General features: G+C 41.3%; 1 protein-coding gene across 4 annotated transcripts in view; it reads left to right on the forward strand.

Annotated features, from left to right (window-relative positions):
* The first annotated feature begins 397 nt into the window (after positions 1-397).
* LOC118111005 (kazrin-like) overlaps positions 398-20,471 on the forward strand; it is a 171,049-nt gene continuing 150,975 nt past the window's right edge. For 2 of the 4 annotated variants that reach the window (XM_035159217.2, XM_035159218.2), the window contains exon 1: positions 398-892. In XM_035159217.2, the coding sequence (XP_035015108.1) occupies positions 817-892 (76 nt within the window). In that variant the 5' untranslated portion in view covers positions 398-816. The remainder of the gene's footprint in view (positions 893-20,471) is intronic. The other 2 variants (XM_035159219.2, XM_035159221.2) reach the window with 2 other exon arrangements.

Raw genomic sequence — 20,471 nt, forward strand, 5'->3', positions numbered from 1 at the left:
ACATGTTATCACACTTATCCTATTGTGTCAATTTTCACAACATTCATGTCTGTCACCTCAACATAGAGGAGACACTGTGGTAAAAGGAGGCAGCACAAATAGATAGTGGGGAAACCATAGCCCACAAATACAAGCAGCAGCAGCAACAGCAGCAGCAGCAGCCACGTTATAATGTTAGAAGTGGCTACCCACATGCACACACGTGCACACGCACAGTCGTCTCTGTTCTGACTTTCGTCGGGGGAGAGTCTGTCTTCTCTCTGCAGCAGGCTTCTTCTTCTCCTCTCTCTCCCCCCTCACTCCCTCTCTCTTGCTTTGTTCATGCTGTGTTTTGCTGTGCTCTCTGTCTGAAGCGGCGCCACACTGGAGCACTAATGAGCAGGCAAGGAGAGAGCAGCCCAGCGCAGATCTCCCATCAGCTGAGGAGCGGCAGCAACTCTGACGGCATCTGGGGCAACAGCGCGCAGGACTGATCTGCAGTCAGAGGGGAGGGAGGGGGGAGGCGGCGGGCGAGAAGCAAGTGACAGCCCTGGGAGAGGCGTAGGAGAGGTCGTGAGGGGGCTTCAAAAGGCAAGTTAGCAGCCAGTTGAGAGAGAGAGAGAGAGAGAGAGAGAGAGAGAGAGAGAGAGAGAGAGAGAGAGAGAGAGAGAGAGAGAGAGAGAGAGAGAGAGAGAGAGAGAGAGAGAGGAGGAGAGGAGAGGATTGCTCCGGTGCCACAGCCCGACCCCTCTCCACACTCGGAGGCTGACCCCCCAGTGCACTCCCTGCTGCTGCTGAAGACGAAGGACCTTTCCCCCCCCCCGGAGGAGCTCAGCCATGGAGGAGATGCTCACCTGCAGCCGGAGCCCGTTCTCCCAGGTGTTCGGGCGCCAGGGTCAGCTCATGCAAGCCAGTGAGTGTTGACCTCCTCCTCGGGGAGCCTGCGAAATATCAGAGCACACAAAGTTTTCTTTGCATTGTTGAACTTGATGCCCGCGGTGTTTGAGTGACGGATTACACGCGCTGTTGTTTTGTATTTAGAGCTAAACACTAATACAGAGTGTTGCCATCAGAGTGTAAACAATGATTCAAAATGGCACAGAAAATTTGATTTTCTAACTAAAAAGCTGTATTTCCTTCTTAAAGCAGCTACCGGTGCAAATTATCATTAAAATCGAAATATCAAAGAATGGATCAAAAGATATTTTATATTTTACAGTTTATATTTTAGAAATATGAGATAATTTTAGGCAACATTTGAGGTAATCATCCATCAAATCCATCATTTGAAATTTAAACAGAATGATGTATTAATGTCGATATAGAAGGTGATGATGCTTTTATGCAGGAAACAGATGCCAGATGTGGAAAAGTGTGTGTGTGTGTGTGTGTGTGTGTGTGTGTGTGTGTGTGTGTGTGTGTGTGTGTGTGTGTGTGTGTGTGTGTGTGTGTGTGTGTGTGTGTGTGTGTGTGTGTAGAGAGAGCAAACCTCACTCTGGGAAAATTCTTTGATCTCTGTTCATCCGAACATGCCACAGGTCTTAAAAGAGGAGAAAAATAGACGTCAGCAGAGTAAAATGTACAGATATTGCAGTAATTGTACACAACAGCTTGAATGAATGCAGACCATAATATACAATCCGACAATAAATGCCTTTGTGACGTTGATCGTGTTTGATTTTTGTTGGGATATCTATGTCCACATACGTCTTCATCAAACAGGAGTGCACATTGATTCACTAATTCACATTAAGTTGAACAGGATTTCATCTTGGTAAATACGTCTGAGGCTGTAGAGTGAAAAATAGATGAGGTTTGCTCACAATTGGTCTTTTATGGAAATTTTAAATGAACGTTTGAAGAGATTCTAAGTGTTGGATCCCCACAGCTTCCATTTAAACTCTGCGAATGAGTACATATATTGTCTGTATTATTTGTATATGACTGTTTGTATTATATTATATTTGCAGATGTGGTAGGCTCTGTGTGAATAGTTTGAGCTTGAGCTTTGAGACTCAGTGACTATTTCTTTTTTCGTATATCATAGCGTGACAGAAGCTGCCTGAGGTGGTCAGTTCCAAGGTGTCACATAACTCCTAAAACAGAAAATGCGACCCTTTGGCCACGGCTGACCTACGTTAGAGTATTGGTGTCAGCCATCACAAAAGACTGGAGAGGAGAAAGATTTATTTTGCATTTTGCATGTTGAGAGTCAAGTAGAAATTCTGAGTACAAAGTCACCTCCTCTGGTCACATCCGGTAAGAGGACGGCTGACGGCTGTGCGAGCTGCCGGAGCTTCACATCCTTGGAGTGTTGGCCATATGCTTGCTTTTGTCGAAGAGCTGCAATCCTCAGTTTGGTCAAATGTGAGAGAAAGAATTTAATATACGTTTGATTTAATTTAAACAAAATTTGAGTAGACAAAGCATAATGGCAGTAGTTTTCTTGACATTTTAGATTAATTCTCGATACGCACATTGAAAAAAAATATCCTCTGATTTAGTTCTATTTCATTCTTAATATTTCCAACTTCATTCTTAAAATGATATTAAAAAAATGAAACCTTCCTCTTCTGATTGTTGTTGATGCCTGGCCTGAACACTCCTCCGTACTGACCTGATGTGAAACATAGTCAGTTGTGATTTCTCAGCTTGTCTGCGGTTTAAGATGAATGTATCTAAACGCTTGTATCTGCTGGGCGAGCTCATCCACTGTGCCACAGAAATGGATTTGAATTGTGTTTTTCTTTCTCTATCTTCACTTCTGCTGCCGTATAAAAAAGGACCTTGAGCTTTTTTTTTTTTGCATTGAACTGAACTTCACCTTGTCCCTTTTTATTTTCTCATTCATCAATGAACTGGTTTGCTGCTGTAGGAAAGCAATGGCTTCTTTTCCCCTGGCCTTAATCCTCGACAATGGAAATGTTATATTTCTCTCAATTACATTTTGTGTAACTACAACTTGCTCTTGCTAGTTTCTTTGTGTTTTGTAGTCATTAGTTGTAAGTAGAAATTAGATATATTCATATAATCAGATCATATTGGTTGATTTGAACAGTAGAAATTATTACTTATAGCTACTCGTCCACGCAGAATGGGGAACACAGCAGGAAAGTGTAACGCCAGGAAGCAAATCCTGCTTCCTCTGTGCAATGTGCCTCTGCACTGTCGCACACTGACAAGCCGTTCGCACTGGATTTTCCGTCTTTGTCCCACACTTATTTTACATAAGGCCAAAGGGCTGTTGTGCTCCTTCCCGGTTTCAAACTAAACTTTAAAACAACTCGGTGTCAAGCGGCGATGCTCATTTACAGCGACTCCCCTCTGACGTCTGCTTATCAGTCACAGCGTAGGTGAGAAACGCTGGGTCCATTAGAGCCAAGTGCCACTCTCTGCTTGTGAAAATGACATTATCATTGCGTGTGCTGTGGTGAATTACAGTCAGTCGTGCTCTCCCCCAAGTTATCTATGCTCTTTGAAGCTTCTGCTGCATGTCTGCGATTTCCAACGTGCGAGAGAGAGGGAAGTGAAGGGGGAGAAAGAGGGCAGGGGGTGCAAGAAAGTGAGCAAGCTGCAAATTGTGTGAGTAAGGGGTGGCTGTTTTTCTCTATTTTTAGCAACAACCTTATATACCGTTATGCGGCTGTTGGAAGCGTAATCCACAGTAGTGCTGGCTCGCAAATATCTGAGCAGTAATTATAGGGGGATTTTGGTTATCTTTGGCTGTCACCCATCATTGGATCAGAAGTCCCTCAGCTATATGCAAAGGCCTGCCTGAAAACGCAGAGAGAAAATCCACTGCATGAGTATCTCACGTGTCCAAAGACTTGAATATTAACATCCCTCTGACGGTACCCTGACAGAATAAACAGATTTTTTTTTTTTTCTCCATGAAGCACATTCACGTGGCAGTGCCAGGTGCACAATCCTGCTACACAATGCTGCTGTTCCCCCACTGGTGGTGTGATCCGTTCTGTGTTCTGTGTTGTGATGTGTTGAAATTCCTCAGGAGCTTTGTCAAGGCAACGTGATGATGTCTTAAGTTTTCTGGCTTCTGAACAGTTAATGTATTTCGGGGAAAGTTTATACCTTATGTCCTCGACTTTTCATGGTTGGTGCATTCTGGGTGGACCACCGTTTCCAACGAATGCCCCTTGTGTGTAATTGTTCTATCATATAATGCATTTAAAAGGCTCACCTGTTTTCACCCCTGTCTGTGTTTGTTGATTGGTTTGTTTGTCAGCAGGATTAGGCAATACCTACAGAACGGATTTCAGAGAAACTTGTTGAAAGGATTGGGACACTGGAAAAAAAACAATTGGCATGTCCAGTGTGGATCTAGACAATATTTTCAAATCTGTTTTGTAAAAATTCATTAGCATTGTGAGAAAGGGTGTTTTTCCTGATATTTTTACGATAAAAACCCAGATCCAGCAGATTTTATGTTGTGCTTTACTGTGCAGCACTCTAAGTTGTTCTTGTAATACAATACAAAATTTGGTTCCACTTGAAGATCAATACTCAGCGCAGGAATGTCTGTTTAAAAAGCCAATGAGCAAGAGTTTACTGCTCGGAGAACATTACTTAAAACATACCTGTAGGGTGTGACTGTATGTTGGATCAATAGCATCAATTCTCCAGGACGTGAGATATTTGGCTCTTAAAACTCAAACCTTGGTTGTTGTTCGGTTTAGCTTCCTGCCTGACTGTCTGCATCTTGGCCCAAATTCTAGATATCAAACTCAAAATAAACCAACATATAAAATGATTAATATACAAGGCTAATTTTGTCTATCCCTTCCATTAGCTTTTTTTTTTTTCATTGAGCTGGATTTTGTATACATTTTTGGTCAAATACATAATACTGTTGTGTTATTTCTGCCTGCAGAGCATAATGTTAACCCATACAAAGAGAGGAACAAGTGAAGATGAGAGGTAAATTGTCTTTTAGATAAAAAATACATATACATTTCTAAGATAAGCTAAATTTCATGTATCAGATCTGGACAGGATGAGACAGCCTTGCAGTTGCGAAGAACTGATTGATGAGTTTCATAATTATTTAATGCCATTTTTATTAAAGCTGAATTTCCAATTAAACTTCGGTGCGGGGTTCAGAGACAATGAAATGTAATATCTGAAGGAGATTATGTCAAAGTTGGAGAGTCCGACCCGTCACTTTACCCTTGAATATCCTCCAACACCGCAATAAACCGTCGGTAAGTCCCTGCACAGGAGAGGTGAACGTGATTTGAAATTTAAATCCGCGACCACTGCAGGTGGAGAACACATTTCGGTCGTCTTTGAGTTGCTCAATTCTGCTCCTTCTCCCACTTATGTTGTGGTTCCTGCACAGTCACAGATTCCTCACACCTCCTTACCCAGTGGGCTTTCCTGCGTTAGGAGATTAGCTTCATGCTCCTAGTGTTGCTAATCATGTAGAAGGAGTCACGTTGCAGGACAGGATGCAACCCAGTCTTGGGGAAAGAGGCTTGCAGGTGTAGTCAGTGTGTGCACTCAGTAAGGGTAATGATGGTTTTTTTCCAAGTGCTGACTCATGGATTTGGGATTTTTGTCCTTATTCTTTTTGGATTTATTGCATTTTGCTCTCGGGCTGGGCAATAAAACAACATCACGTATTATTGCAATATGAATGTCATCAATAGCAATGTAAAAAAAAAAAGTCTAATATATGTTGAGTGTGGAGGTGTAACACATAATTGATCGACCTCAGATTTGTAAAATGTTTCCTTCTCTGCTTATAAATAAGAGTCTAAAACCACAACCATCATTAAGGAGCATTAAACTAAAAGAGAAATAATAAAGTGACATATATCGTGGTAGTTATCGATATCATTTGATATGAACATTTTTAATCTTTTGGCCGTATAGCTCAGCCCTAAGTTTGCTATAAAGTGAAACTGTTGATCGGTGAAAATGAAATGTTCCGTTAACTGTGACTCGACACCATCGCTCACAATGTGCTGGTATTTGAAAGAAATCAAGTGACCTAGTTGAATAATTCACAATCATGACTCCTGATTAAATTGAAAAAAATGCTGTGAAGTACTTTGGGGTACACACTGCTGCATACTTTCCCCTTGCTGGTGTAATTTCAGGGGGGTTGGGGGTAATATGTGTTAGTAGTTTTTAGATCTATGTGCATGTTGTAGAGTTGAAGTGTATGTTGTGGTCCTGCAGGACAGTGACTGCCAGTTGTCCCCTGGTTGTGGTCATCAGCACTCATCTCTACAGCAATAAGCAAATTTATGCCTCCGTATCTTACTTATTTGCAGCTGACCTCAGAGGATTTGATGTTACTGAGGAATATTTCAAGCTCGCTCACTTCGATATTATATTCAGTAATATATATCTTCTATTAATATTTAATCTCTGCAAAAAATGTGTGTTAACATCACACCAAGTTGCACAGTCTACAAAGAGAATAAATAATGTTGCGTTCCTCTGAGGACTGTACTTTCCCTGCGCTCACAAACTCGAAGCAAGTCGGTGAGGATGGGATGTTTTCACTGTGTCTTCTCCGCAGTAATATTTAGCCTTACTGCAGCATAACTCTTCATATTACTGAGACGGTAATTTCAGTAGGCTTCGGTGCTGGGAGCCCATTTTCATCTCAGTGGATCTGTGGTGTGAGTCGGGTTTAACAGTAATTTTACGCCTAACATGGCTAAATAACAACTTCTCTCTCACAGGCAAAGGAAGATTATAATTACGCAACGGGCCCTGATGCACTTGATGTCTAGACGTGTTATTGACAGGCCATTGCAGGTCATCCGTCTGCATCCGCCGGGGCCTACACTTCCTCACATGGGTGAGACTGCGAACCATGAAGTTAAATCCCGTGGGCATCAGAATCACATGTGAAATATAAAGCCTGTGTTCACCCAGCCGCTCATGCAAAAGACCTCTGAACTGGGCAAATAAGTTTTGGAATTGTATGAATGCAGATGATGGGCACTGCAAACTCAGTTCAAACGTCTCCTCACTTGGTGTCAAGTTGATTTGGGATGTGTTTTTTTTTTTACAGAAAACATCCTGCTTCAAAGTTTATCATTCCAAACTCCACACAGAGGGAAACTGCTGTCAAGGCAGTCATTTCAGTTTAAGCGGCAGACCACGGGACACCTGGCGCACTCTGAAAAATTTACAATGCCTCCCCACACACTCCCGACTCCTGCGCTTATGGTGGACATCTCCAGCTTCCATTAACCTTCGGATGAATGAGTGCGCTGTCAGAGGGAGCCTGATTGAAAACATAGTTTGGGATCAGCAAGCTCTGTCTATGCATCCCCCCCCCGCCTCATCCTCCGTACTTATCCTCTCCTCCATCCTCTACCCAAGCACCTAAACTTTGTGTGTTAGCACCTCCTGTCACAAACAGAGGTCACTCTGAATACGGAATTCGTGCCTTTAAAATTGTTGTGGCATTTTCCCCGTGTCGCTCGTCTCAGGTTGCAGCACTAACAAGAGATAAAGGAGCCATAAGTCAGGTTAAAAAAAACACATGAGCTGATTTTATCCACAGTTCAATGACGAAATTAAAATAGATAGTATATCCAATGGAGTAAAGATGTGGCACTGCAGAGGGTGTGGAAGTGTTGTGCTATAGTAAAGCCATACACACCCTCAAGGACACTTCAGCAGATGGTATCTGAGCTTCGGAGCTTCGCACATATGTCATAATTCATGCAAGATTTGTTTCTGCCCTCTCAATAGCATCTACCGCTCTGTGCACATGCATTCTAAACAGCAAATCAGTCGCCACCATATTCACTGCATCCGGAGCTTTTGATGAATGCGTAGCTTTTGTTTGTTAACATTACTGCTGATTTTAGGTCAATCTTTGATGGTACAACTGTAAAGTTATACATATATTTTCTCCTATTCATTAAGTAAAGGCCACAAAAAACATCTGGCTTGCTACATGTGGTGTCAGATTATTCTTTATTATTCAACAAAAAGCAGAATGTGTGCTTTTTCTTCAAAGACATACAGGCTATAAGAACCTCACTGCGAGCATTGTGTTTCCTGTTTATTATGTAGACTAACAGGAATATGTTTCAGTAAGCAGATGCTCCTTATTCATTTTAAATTATAAGCCATTTGTTCTCAGTTTTGTTAGTTCCAGAGCATCAGACGTTGCCTAAATTAAGCTATATATACCTCAACTGTGTTGTGGGGAGGCTGCAGTCTCAAAGGATATCTAAAAAAGGACTATATTGTCATATTGTTGAAAACAGTTAATAGGGATGCACCAAGAGAAAGTTCATTTACAAGTTAAACTTATCTGCTTCATCTCAACATTGTTTCCAAGTCCCGTTGTTTCTGTGACCTTAAAGGATGAACCATAGACTGTAAAGATATGATGTCTCCACCTCCTCCCGCTCTCCACGGATGAAGCTCAAATGTACTGAGTGAACCCCACCATCATGCATTGTCTGTCCCCACCGTAGTGATGTGGGATGGAGCCGTGATAGCAAGGTCTCGTCCATACGCCCAAACGACCAATCTCAGTCTCAGGCTCAATGATGTTTTTATAGCATCAAATATCTAATGGAAAATGAGCACTGGAACAAACATCAGTGTGATAAGAACTACTGAGAAACCATCTTTTAGAAAAATGACATTGATGTATGTACTTAGATTTTTTTGTTTGGTCCAAGTCTCATCCACTAACATGGAGGAGGCAGGTTTAATGAACTTTATTTCAAACAGCCATCAGAGGGCGATCAAGGCACTTCACCTTTGGCGAGTTGTCATGTCCCCATGTTTATATACAGTCTGTGGATGGGAGTTGGTTTTTCATTGGTTTTAACATTAACACTAGATGACACTCAGTAGAGCGCATATCTCCGTCAAGGCCCAACCGTCAATCAGGATGCATCACATTACAAGTCTTCTAAATATGCTATGATTTTTTTTCCATCAAGATCCATTCATTATTCCCTTGAAAATTATAATCAACTAACAAATTAAACTTACTGGGAAATAAACCACTGTGATGAGGATTTACCTAAAATTACACAAAACATTTTCACTTTTTAGTTTGGTCCTAGTCCCACCCACTGACATGGAAGAGGCGGGATGTATGACCTGTACTGCGGCCAGCCACCAGGAGGCGAGACAGGTGGTTGAGACGCTTTGCCTCATGTTCAGGCAGCAGTGGTGTTGTCTGTTCACGGGCCCACAGTGTTCGAACCTCTTGATCTACAGTGTGTGGGATGAACCATCACTGAGGTGAGCCAGGTGATGGTGGGAGATGTCTGCTGCTCTGTGGAGTTAAAGTTTCCTCCTTCACAGAGGAGAGCGAACACACACCTGCTCTCAGGTCAGACCGCCAGGACTCAGGTCTGACAGCTCAGTGCTCACATGCTGCTAACTGCTGACACCATGAGTGTGGATCAGTGTGGAACACAACGTTTTATTGTGATGTATCACCGACACAAACAGACACAAGGTTATTAATCATGGTATTGATTGATGCACACGTGCAGTTGTGTTTGCGGTGAAGCTTGTGACTGACGCAGTGTTTGAACCACACATTACATATTTATGTTTGTGTTGCAAACATCCTGAGCTTCACTTAGACTATAGCAGTATGTTTGTGTTGGAAGGTCCCTGCTGTTCTCTGTGGTGGATGAACAGTGTGTCTCTCTGCATGTGTGTTGTGTTGATGTTGCTAGAAAATGCAACACTCACATTTCCTACTATTTAATGATGAAGCACTAAGTATTTCCATGGATATGGATGTTTAAAGTGAGTTGGGATGTTTATCATCTATCTGCAGACATGGTTAAGAAATCTAGTATTTATGAATGCAGATGATATCAAATACATTGATAAACAGATTAAATGAAAACCAGGATTTTATTTGAAAGATTATATCTATTTTTTCTTTTTATTCAATGTATTTTTAGCAGGTTATTCCTTCTGTCCATGTTTTGGATCGTTTCAATTTTTTGTCTTTTACATTTTCATATTCAGCTCCAGAAGTGACTGACTGGATGTGTCTGTGCTGCAGAACACTCTAGTGACTTTGTGCTTCTTGTACAAGCAGCTCTCATGTTCCCACTATGATTTCACAGGCTTTGGCAACAGAATCCAACAGAAACAGAAACTCACTGCAGTGCTGCTGCTTTTGCTGGCACAATTGGGCAACTGGTGAACAAACCAGTCTGCTGTCAGTGCTTTTGTGATGATCATGTCAGTGAGCAGCGATGCATAGCGGATCCACGAGCTGGCAGGGCAACGTGTTGGCCAATATTCAAGCAGAAGCAACATTTATCTACCTCTCATCCTCAGTCTTTGATTCTTTTTTAGCTTAAGAAGACTCCTAACTGAAGGGAATGAGCCAGATGTATCTTAGTGGGAGCCATGTTCGGAGCTGGTTGAATTCTCTAAATGTTAGAGGAGAGCCTCTAACAGCTTCTAAACAAGTAAAGCTTAATGTCTGTTCTCATGTTGTTTTTCAGTAGTTTACCTTTCACAATTACAAGTGCTCCGCTCTGAACACTGAACACCCCCAACTTCTCGTGGGCTTTCTGAGTGTCTTTAATTGTTTAATTCACATCATAGCATTTTAATTTAATTTAAATTGAATTTAATCTTATTTTACCCTCTCTTGCATTTTGCATTGTGTCTTCTTTAATTATAAAACACTTTGGTAAACTGCTTTGAGCTTTTAAATATGCTTTTTAAATAAACTGACTCATACAATTGAAATAAAATGGCACAGATTTTCTATAAATAATATGAGGCCATTGTGAAGGCTTTTCCTGTCCTGGGTGCTATGTAATATTGACAATTAGATTAAAAGTGTTTGACTTTATGTGAGAGATCATTGGGAGTCGTGCTGTATTTTATGGACAAACACTTTCCCTTCTGGGTTTTCTGCCAGGAAACTGTAATCCTCTCTAATCACCCAAAGTTGATTATGTCTGCAGTTGGGATTGTTTCATGGTCTTTGGTATGCAGAAGATGAGCTCTCTTCGTCGCATTGTTTTTCCTTTTTTTGTTATTTTGTCAGTTGGTTGTATTTATCGGCAGCAGCAGGTAGATGATGCGTCAGCAGCGTGTCTTATAGTTCTGCCACTCACGTCAATTCTAGTCTCTAGTCCTTCACTTTCCTGCGTCTTAATCCTCACTTCAGGCGCCTGTGCTCTCTCCATCTACACAATTCCTCTGCGCCAAGCTTCCCTCTGCGAGACCAGATCGTTGATGAGTGATAAAAGCTTAGGCTGTAATCCCAAACACTTACACGATTACAGGACAAGTGTTGCTGCTGTGACTTGGAGAACATTAGCTGGGATCGTTTTTACTTCAGTGCAGTGCATTTTCCAGAAAATCTCAAAATACACTCAATAGTTGAACTATATAAGAACTGATATATAACTAATGGCTGCTCTCCAAAGGAAAACGTAGTTGTATGGATGTAGCCTGTGTGTTGGCCCTGTATTGAGCCCAATTCATGCTTCTGCGTCAAAGCCAAGCCGTAGGTATTAACGTAGCCTAAGCACGGGGGGGAGAATTCATAGTTGTGCGTAGGTGTGTGTGAGTCGAGCTGCAATTACACCGCCGAAACGCTAGTGGCGGTAGAGTTTCTGTGCTGGCATTGAGTGTCTTCAGGTTTCTGGTTTGCTTATTTACAAATTCTCTGGCATCTCTTTTTACTTCAGGACAATGGCGTGTGAATGAATGTTATGAAGCGGACGCATAGTTAAATTTTTGTGGAGGTGCACGTCAGGGTACGGCGAAGGGCCCTGCGTAGGGTACACGCCTACGCATAGGCTACTGGCTCCAGCTCCCCATTTGACCCTCAAAGGGATGAGAAGTACATATGATAGGTGGAGGGATGGATGAATGGATAATCATAACTACTAACAGATCAGACAATAACCATGGATGGACCAGGCACAGTTGGAGTGGCCCCTGGTCGTCGCCAGGAAAAGACACAAAGGACGACAAAGAGATGCAAAATAACCACAGAGACACAAAGCAACACAAAGCCACCTCGAGGGGATGCTAAACCATCTACAAAGAGACTCAAAATGTCCTCAAAGAGACACAATGTCTTTTAAGATGGATTAAACCGCATCACAAATCAAAATGACTGCACTCGACAAATATTTTTAAAATGCTTAACTGGCCACAGCAGATAAAGTAACAGGCACAAAGCAGCTCTTGGCTTATATCAGTGTGTTGGGAAATGAATGATGAAACCCTGATGGAGGCCAGTGTCTGGAAAGCTGTCGCCTCCCGCTGTGTGCTCAATAAGCATAACATGCAATGTTTTGGAAGAACAGAAAGTTCTCTTTTTCATCCTCAATGTCACAGTCAATCCCTGAGGAACTCCCAACATTTAGTTTGGCCTGACAACAACAAAGGGAGAAAGGAAGTCCATAGATGTCGGCACAAATAAATATGAGACAAGAAAACCTCTGATTGTTTTTTATTGCATGTGGGCAGCCACGAAACGAGAGATATAAAGCCTCAGAAAGACTAATGAACGGTCAATATAATAAACCACAAATACAGCGTTTCTTTTCTCAGATATATTGTGATATATTAGGAATTAGAAATTGATACTTAATCTGGGCAAATTAAATAGTTATTACGTGTCACATGCAGGTTATCGGACGCAGAGATAAGAAAAGTGATGTACTGTATCATCTCACCAAGGTCAGAGGAGTATTTCATTCTCAGGATGTGTGTAGAGGCTTAAAGTCTCACCCTCCTCTGCAATTATCAGAGGCCGCGCTGCCTCAGGGAGTAATCTCACCCTCACTGAAGTGTTGAGACGACACAGCACAGCGAGCGACAAAAACACTCAGAGCTGCTCAGACTGGGCTGACCCCACATATCGGTCAGGTCTGAACAGTCACACTGACGGTGTCGGCTCAAACTGCAAGTTCTGTGAAAACTTCCAGAGGAAACTAAACTTAACACTTAACAAATGTCGCTAGTGGACATATGGAAAACTTCAAGGGCCAAGTGTTACAACCCTCTCTTCACCTACTCTCTGGTTGAGGTTTCGCAATTTATTGTCTGTGGTCACTTCACGTTATTGATGCTCACAGGTTTGATAGAAGCTTCCAGAAGCAGTTAGTTCCTGACGCTCATTCGTTTTCTCTAAAGTCCAACTAATGAAGTGAGATGGAAAATGTCATCAGTTTGGTCAATTGCAGATATAATAATATTGATATAGTGTATGTGGGCTGTTAATCTATGTTAATTGGTTAATTGTTAATTGGTGAATCTCATGATTTTTCTCTCTAATATCAAGATTATTTTGAAGTGAACAAGATCTTTAGACCAGTTAATTGATCTTTAGACCAGTTAATTGATTTTTAAAAAGTTGCAGATTACATTTTTTTGTTAATAATAAACTCTTTGAAATTTCAGCAGTGGTGCACTGTTGCATGTGGGCAAACACCAGATTCATCGATTAATGGACTAATTGCTGTAATTGCAGAGTAACAAGAGAACGATGTATTGGAGAAAAGCCAAAGATACATGCAATATACATGTACATTCAATTTTAATCCTGTCAGCACCACCAACACGTTTTCTTGAAACTTGAAAAAAAAGTGAATCCTAAACTTTACCACCATCATACCACAAGGCAGGAAAGTAAGAGAAGTCCACTCTTTGTCATTTTTTCAAATTTAGGGCTGTGTGACTCAAAGAGGTCATTTCATATCTAGTTAATCTTACACATTGTTGAACTATTCAATTTTTGGTGCATTTTGTATTTAATGATAAGAAACTAGAATAGTAAAATGAGGGAGAGAATTGGGTGAAGATATCTTCGTTTGGAGTTTGTTTTTACCACTTAGCTGAAATGTCATGGCTCTCATCCATTCTCTGAACTCGTTGGCTTGATTCTTGTGACTTTTGTTAAAAAGGTCCAAGTCTGTCTATGGCAAAGTAAAGTCTGTGTCAAACTTTCCATAACCTTGTCCATGTGACAGTTGAGCCTCTCGTTCAGGAACAAGCTCCTTGTCTTGTCTGGGCTCGTCAGACTTCTTCTCTTGTTTGGATTTAGCCACGTTCCCATTCACTCTCCTCCATGTTTGTTTGTGTTGGATTCATGCAAATTTCCTGCCTGTATCCGTGTTGTGTGTTGAACTCACATCATTATTCAAATTATGACATATATTGTATATATGAAATAAACAATAGAGATAATTATATTGCCCAACCTGAGGAGAACCTACCCTTTAAGGCTCTTCTACTCATCACTAGATCATCTGCAGGTAACTATGCAAGAAATAACGATATAACGCAACTGTTAAATTATTATTTCCTTAATAATGGGTGCTATGACACCATTTAAGCTTAATTAAACCAATTTTCAGATGCAATTCAAGTGTTCCTCTTACTTTTTTTGAGTTCAGTTTTAACTTGAACACTAAACCCTGACAGAGGGCTGTCATTATTCATGCATCTCTCTTGTTTATATTTTGGCAGCAGCTTCCAGCCCCCTCAGCCAAATCAGCAGGGATGACAGTGAAAGGAAATGGTCTTGTCAAGTGTGATTCATGCACGTCCCCACCAGCCTACCTCCTCCCAGCCCCCAGCCCCCTACCCCCCTCTTGGTGCCAGTATGCAGACTTCTTAAGTGAAATTTGAGAAGCTTCCGTACAGCAGATATGTGGACTCACATTACAGACAGCCGTGCCTCCTATCCACAGCATCGGTTTCACTGACCAACACCTTTGCCCCCAAAAACACTTCCAAGAATATCAACAATTCAAATGTTAAGAGGTCGAGTGGTTGTGTGATGGAGGATAGACCGTTCAATGGGATCCAGGAAGGAAGCGAAATTATCCCCGATATGAACACTGCCGTCTTGTGCATTTGAAGGCAGAGTCTGTGCAGTAGCAATTAGCGGTATCAAGGTCCCATCGATACATGTGGTTGACCAATCACGTGTCAGTCTCAGCTGTCACTCATAATAATCTTCATAGCATCAAAACAGTAATTAAAACAAAACTTACCGGAAAAATTAGCACTTGGACAAACATCAGTGTGATAAGAACTACCTAAAAATGATAGAAACCATCTTTGAGAAAATGTAATTTAATGTATGTTTAATTTTTTAGTTTGGGCCATGTACCATCCATTAACATAGAGGAAGCCAGGTATATGACCTATACTGCAGACAGCCATCAGGGGGCGATCAAGGCGCTTTGGTGTAACTTTTTGGGATCTGGGTTGTAGAAACTGGATATAGTGATCAATCATTTAAATGAATCATAAAACTTCAACCAGAATTGTTCATTACAAATTCTGTTAATTTGCTTATAAAGCGATCAGTGATCAAGCAATCTGCTTACAGTGATCATTCTGGGCCTTTTATACATTTTATACTGTACATGTTTGGACCATAAAAAAGTTATTTATACAGTTCCTACCAGCTCTGTCAGTAATTTACTATTCCTCTTTGTGTCTCAATCCAGAGAGGAGACGTAAAACTATACTGAGATGTGTTTTGGTGCGTTGGTACTAAAAATATATCACATTATGGATATCAAAACTTCAAACAAGATGCTGGAAAAGTGTAAAGAATTGGACCCTTAAGGCCAGTTTCTCCAGTCAGACTCGAATTTCCTGTGCTTTCATTTGCGGTAATGTTTTTTGCTAATGCTCTCAACATCATCCATTAGCCGTTCATCCATGAGTTCAGAGAAAGTGCATAATCCTGTTTGAGAGCATTTGAAATCATCTCTCAGCGAGAGCATTTTTGTCTCCAGCTTTCACACGACATCGCACAGGAAACGAGAGAGCGGCGCTTTGGAAAATCCTGCCTCGTTGACTTTAGATGTTTGTGGAGCGCTTCAGAAGTTCAACTTTGAACCGAAGTCAGAGGTGTTTATCCTGGAATGCACATTTTAATCACCATAGTTTGGGCACATTCAACAAACAAGTGAAAGTTTTTACACCAAACACACACAAAGATACATCAGCCTCTAGATACTTGGCCTAGATCCAAACTGACAGTTTCTTATGTAGTTGGGAGACGTGCTGAGAGCAGCAGCGCTCACAGACCACCCAGTATCTCTGACAAGACTCCACATACTGTTCTAAAGTTTTAAAATCCGCACAGTGTTGAGTTTATACAAAGGTTTTAATCTCTTCTCGACTTTGGCAGAGCGGCCTGTCTATTGAATCCTTCCTGTTTGTGCAGAGCTTTGTGCCGAAATCAAAATCAACCGGAGACTGCATTAGACGCACGGCTGTTCCTTTTAACTTAAGAGCCCCGGGTCTGCTTAGAACTGACTGTGTTTATGAGGCTGCATTACTGGATGATAAAGTAAATGCACATCAGCATTTGTCCTATAATGGTGCAGCTGTTTTCCGTTGTGCCCTGACATCAGATACTGTTTTCATTATTCTATCTCTCACGGTAGAATCGAATACAAGCTCAATGCTGGCCCTGTAATCCGTCCAACATTTGAGGATGTTGTTACAACTGCAGCAGGAAAACACAACGTCGAGGGCAGAGAGGAGAAGAGAGGAGAAGAGAGCATCAGGCGTGTGGAGCTCAGTAGAAACAGGCGAATAATCAAGGGGTTTGAGTTCTCTGCTGGAGGGAGAAATAGGCAGATATGGTTTGTAAGCCAGTGCTGGGTTTTTACATCATGGGGAAACGCACGCACTCACGCTCACACACACATTTACCCTCACACACAAACCATTTTTAAGTGCACAGCTAACCACCTCCAGGAAACCTCATCCCATTTCTGCTTCTCTCCCGTTATTCTTCCCATTACAGCGGTAACAGATACGATTAGTGGAGTTTAATGAGCTCTGCAGAGATGAGAGTTGTGCCGCTGCTTCGCAGCTACTGAAACGCCCGCAGTTCGGCCCCATTAAACCAGTAATGTGTGTTCCTCACCGCTTTTATCATCACTGTCTCTTTATTGTCAGCATCTAAAATCTTTTTGTGGAGACTGTAGGTGGGAAGTTGGCTGACTCTACCTCTTCTTGATGTGTGTTTGTGTACATGCGTGTGAACGTGCATGATGTGCAGCCTGTTTATGGTCCATGACCTGGGGTTTGCTCATGAATGCTGAATTATTCCAGTGTCTGTGGGATTACACATATTTTCAGTTATGATTATTTACATACATTTACATTAAGTACTTGATTATTTTACGATTAAACAATGTAGGAATTGATTAGTCCAAAGAAGTCTGAACCTCTCAGTCCAAAACACAAAGATATTTAATTACAATGACAATTTATTTTACATTTCGTACCTTCTGAGAAGCTGCAACCGGCTAACATTTTTTATATTTTCTTGATATTAAAGCTGCAACTAATGATTATTAGTATAAATACCAATCATAAAATGATGATTGTTTACTTTATTAATGCCTTAATCTATTAAATGCTCCAACATTATAATATCCAGGAGCACAATGCAGCACAATCATTTTTTGTTGCTTGATCTAACTAGCTTGTCCAAATCTCAAACATATTCAGTTTACATTACATTCAGATAAATTTGCCTCTCAGCCCGGGAACGTTGTCCCTGCTTCAACTCGTCCATTTCCACTGTTATTAAATGGAGACTTCAGACTCAGTGTTTGCTGCACTTTTTGCTTTTCTTATGTATTATTAATTATTGAATGCGTTTGGGCACATTACATTTAATTAATCAATATTTTTTATTATAATTTAACATGACAGAGAAAAACCTCACATTTTAGAGGATGAAACCAGTGCTTGGCATTTATGATTGAAAAATACCTGGTATTATCAAAATAGTTTCAGATTAAGTTTCCTCTAATAATTTCAGCTCCACTTGATGAGACTTCAACGAATGACCATTTATTGTTAAACAGCTGTTGGACTTTAAGTCACAGAGTGCTACGCTAACACACGTGTCTATATGTGTCCCTGTGTGTGGGGGAAAGTATAGACAGTAATTTCCAGACATCTGCTCATCATACAACACTGTCTGCTGATAGATTAGAATTTAGAATCTGGAAAACCTTAATAAAAACGTTACCAGGAAAGGAATGAAAGAAACCTCATTGTTCATGTTCACGGCGTCACTTTACTTCACTGAATGCATTTCTGTTCTTGCTAAAAATATATCACACGTATCAACCGGAGAAATATCAGATTTATTCAGCGTTTGCTGTCGATGGCTCTCCTTCATATCTCCCACCCGCCTCGTCTCTCCAAACCCACAGAGCCACTTCTGAAAACACTTCATCATCATGTGTGCAGCGGTGATAACACCACTCATATGTAATGTAATGTGCTGGAACTATCCTCACATGGTGCTGGAGATTCCCTCGTGAGACACAACTGTGCCTCTAAACATCACTTTCCTGTTTCATGATCTGTATTTTCACACTAACAGACCAGACTTAGACGTGACGATAATTTAAAGATAAAGGTTCCTTAGGTTTATTTTCTTATTTCATGAGCTGAAACAGCAATAGTGATTTGATTTGCATTCACAGGTTTAATGCAGTGGGTTTTCTGACTGGCATTAGTATTAGTATACCAACACTGCAGTGTTATATTACTATCTATAGGGGGCAGTGTTGGGTTGCACTCCTTCTACCAAACCAGCTCATTTACCTTGTGGAAATGCTTTTCTATGATGAGTCAATAAGGTAAACTCTGCTCTACAAGGAGGTGAAGTAAAACCAGAGAGCCACTCCAGACAACACATTAGAATTGGAAATATATGAAAATGTTTCAGCTGGAATATCCACTGCTTTATTACTCAGGCAGGAACATGTTTACTCCTTTTCTAAAAGACATTCAAGTTGATGAAAGCAATAAACAACTGAAAATAACGTCCTCGGCTGCACACTGTTTCACATCCTGTGTACAGGTTATGTGCATTGTTAAGTCAACTTTTGGATGAGTGTGACCTGTTTCCTGCTCGGTGCGATGCAGCAAGTGTAAATCTGACCCCAGAACAACCCCAGACATGGATTTCAGCTCATTTCTCAACATTTCTCCACAATTTCCTGCGAAATAAGCCCCTGTTATCCCGACTTTAGCCTGACTTCTGCACCCTGTGCTTTTAGCTTTTCGCTGTGTACATTCGTTCAAACATTTTTTTCCCACCAGTAGTGATCTTATTTCCCCTTGTACCCAGAGTCGAACAGATAGAAGCCTGATGTGGTGCCACTGTGGCCTCTCGTCCTCATTTGTTGTGCTGTTCCTGCTCTATAGGAGGACATGTAAGGCGCTCACAGATTTGCCTATGCTGCTGTGACAGCGAAAGAGAGGACAAAGAGGAAAAGAGACAGGAGAAGAACTAGCGCCGAGCCACAATGAAGATTTTATTTTCTGTGCATCCACTCTAATGACACCACTGCAATTTTACCTTTTATTTCTCCTTCCCACCTCCACGACGCCGCCTCTCTTTCATCACTCTCTAGATTTGCTGAGGCAACCTGCGGGTGAAATCTATTGCAGTGTTCAGATGAAGGCAAAAAAGAAATGACAGCCCCATGTGTTTTGACGTATTTTATTTTATTATTATCCTTATCGGCGGTGTCACTGCATCGCTGTCTTTATCACAGTCACGTGTTGGTTTACTCTGCTAACACAGAATATGTGATTGAAAGTCAATGTGGCCGATATCAGGCCTGATCTGGAGGAATTGTTCAGACCACAAAATCCAATGTATGGATTAAATATGTTAGAATCTCTATAATTAATAATCAAAGCTGTTTCGTGGCAGCATGAGAGAGACGCCATGATTAAGTGTGTAGGATGTCCTGAATAGGTTATTGGTGATACTCGCCTTTGATTGTGTGCTTCATTAAAGTAGTTCATATAATGTTGTCGCGTTAGCAGCTACAACCAGGGCTCTCGCATAATCAAACATCTGACGTCTCCTCGACTCTCACCTCGAGGGGACACAGTCTTCCTCTTCAGCCCCCTCGCTCCCTTCTTATCGCTGCCGCCTCCAGTGCCGACTTGTCAAAATTTCTTCCTGAAAGCATGTTTGCTTGGAAATGTCAGCAACTGTTAATTTTTTTTTTTTTGTGGGGTTATGTAAGACATTAATCTATTCTCTCTTTTTTTTCGCGTGGGCTTGTGTGTGTGAAAGAGGATTTACATGTGCATCCTGAAAAGACCCTACATGCACATTCGTGGCTTAAACTCCCCCTTCTCTATATGGATCTAGCAGGTTGGATGTCTTTATTTGGCCGAAAAGTGCCGGTGCACGATTCTAGCAGAGCACAAGAGATTTAATGGCTTAAAGTCGGCATCAGATGACCTCTGGACATGAGGTCACTGCTCGATGGTTGCATCCATCTCTTCCTTTATAACGGACAGAGCTGTATCTGTCGAGGTTTAGCAAAGTTTAAATGCTGCAAAGATGGATAATGAGGCATTAGGGGATGGTGCAGTAGCTCATGAAAAATACAAAAGACACTTATGCTAAAAAGGCACAAAAATATGGAAATTGCTTTTTCTTCAAC

The sequence above is a fragment of the Hippoglossus stenolepis genome, chromosome 6 (genome assembly GCF_022539355.2).
Source record: "Hippoglossus stenolepis isolate QCI-W04-F060 chromosome 6, HSTE1.2, whole genome shotgun sequence".
NCBI lineage: Eukaryota > Metazoa > Chordata > Actinopteri > Pleuronectiformes > Pleuronectidae > Hippoglossus > Hippoglossus stenolepis.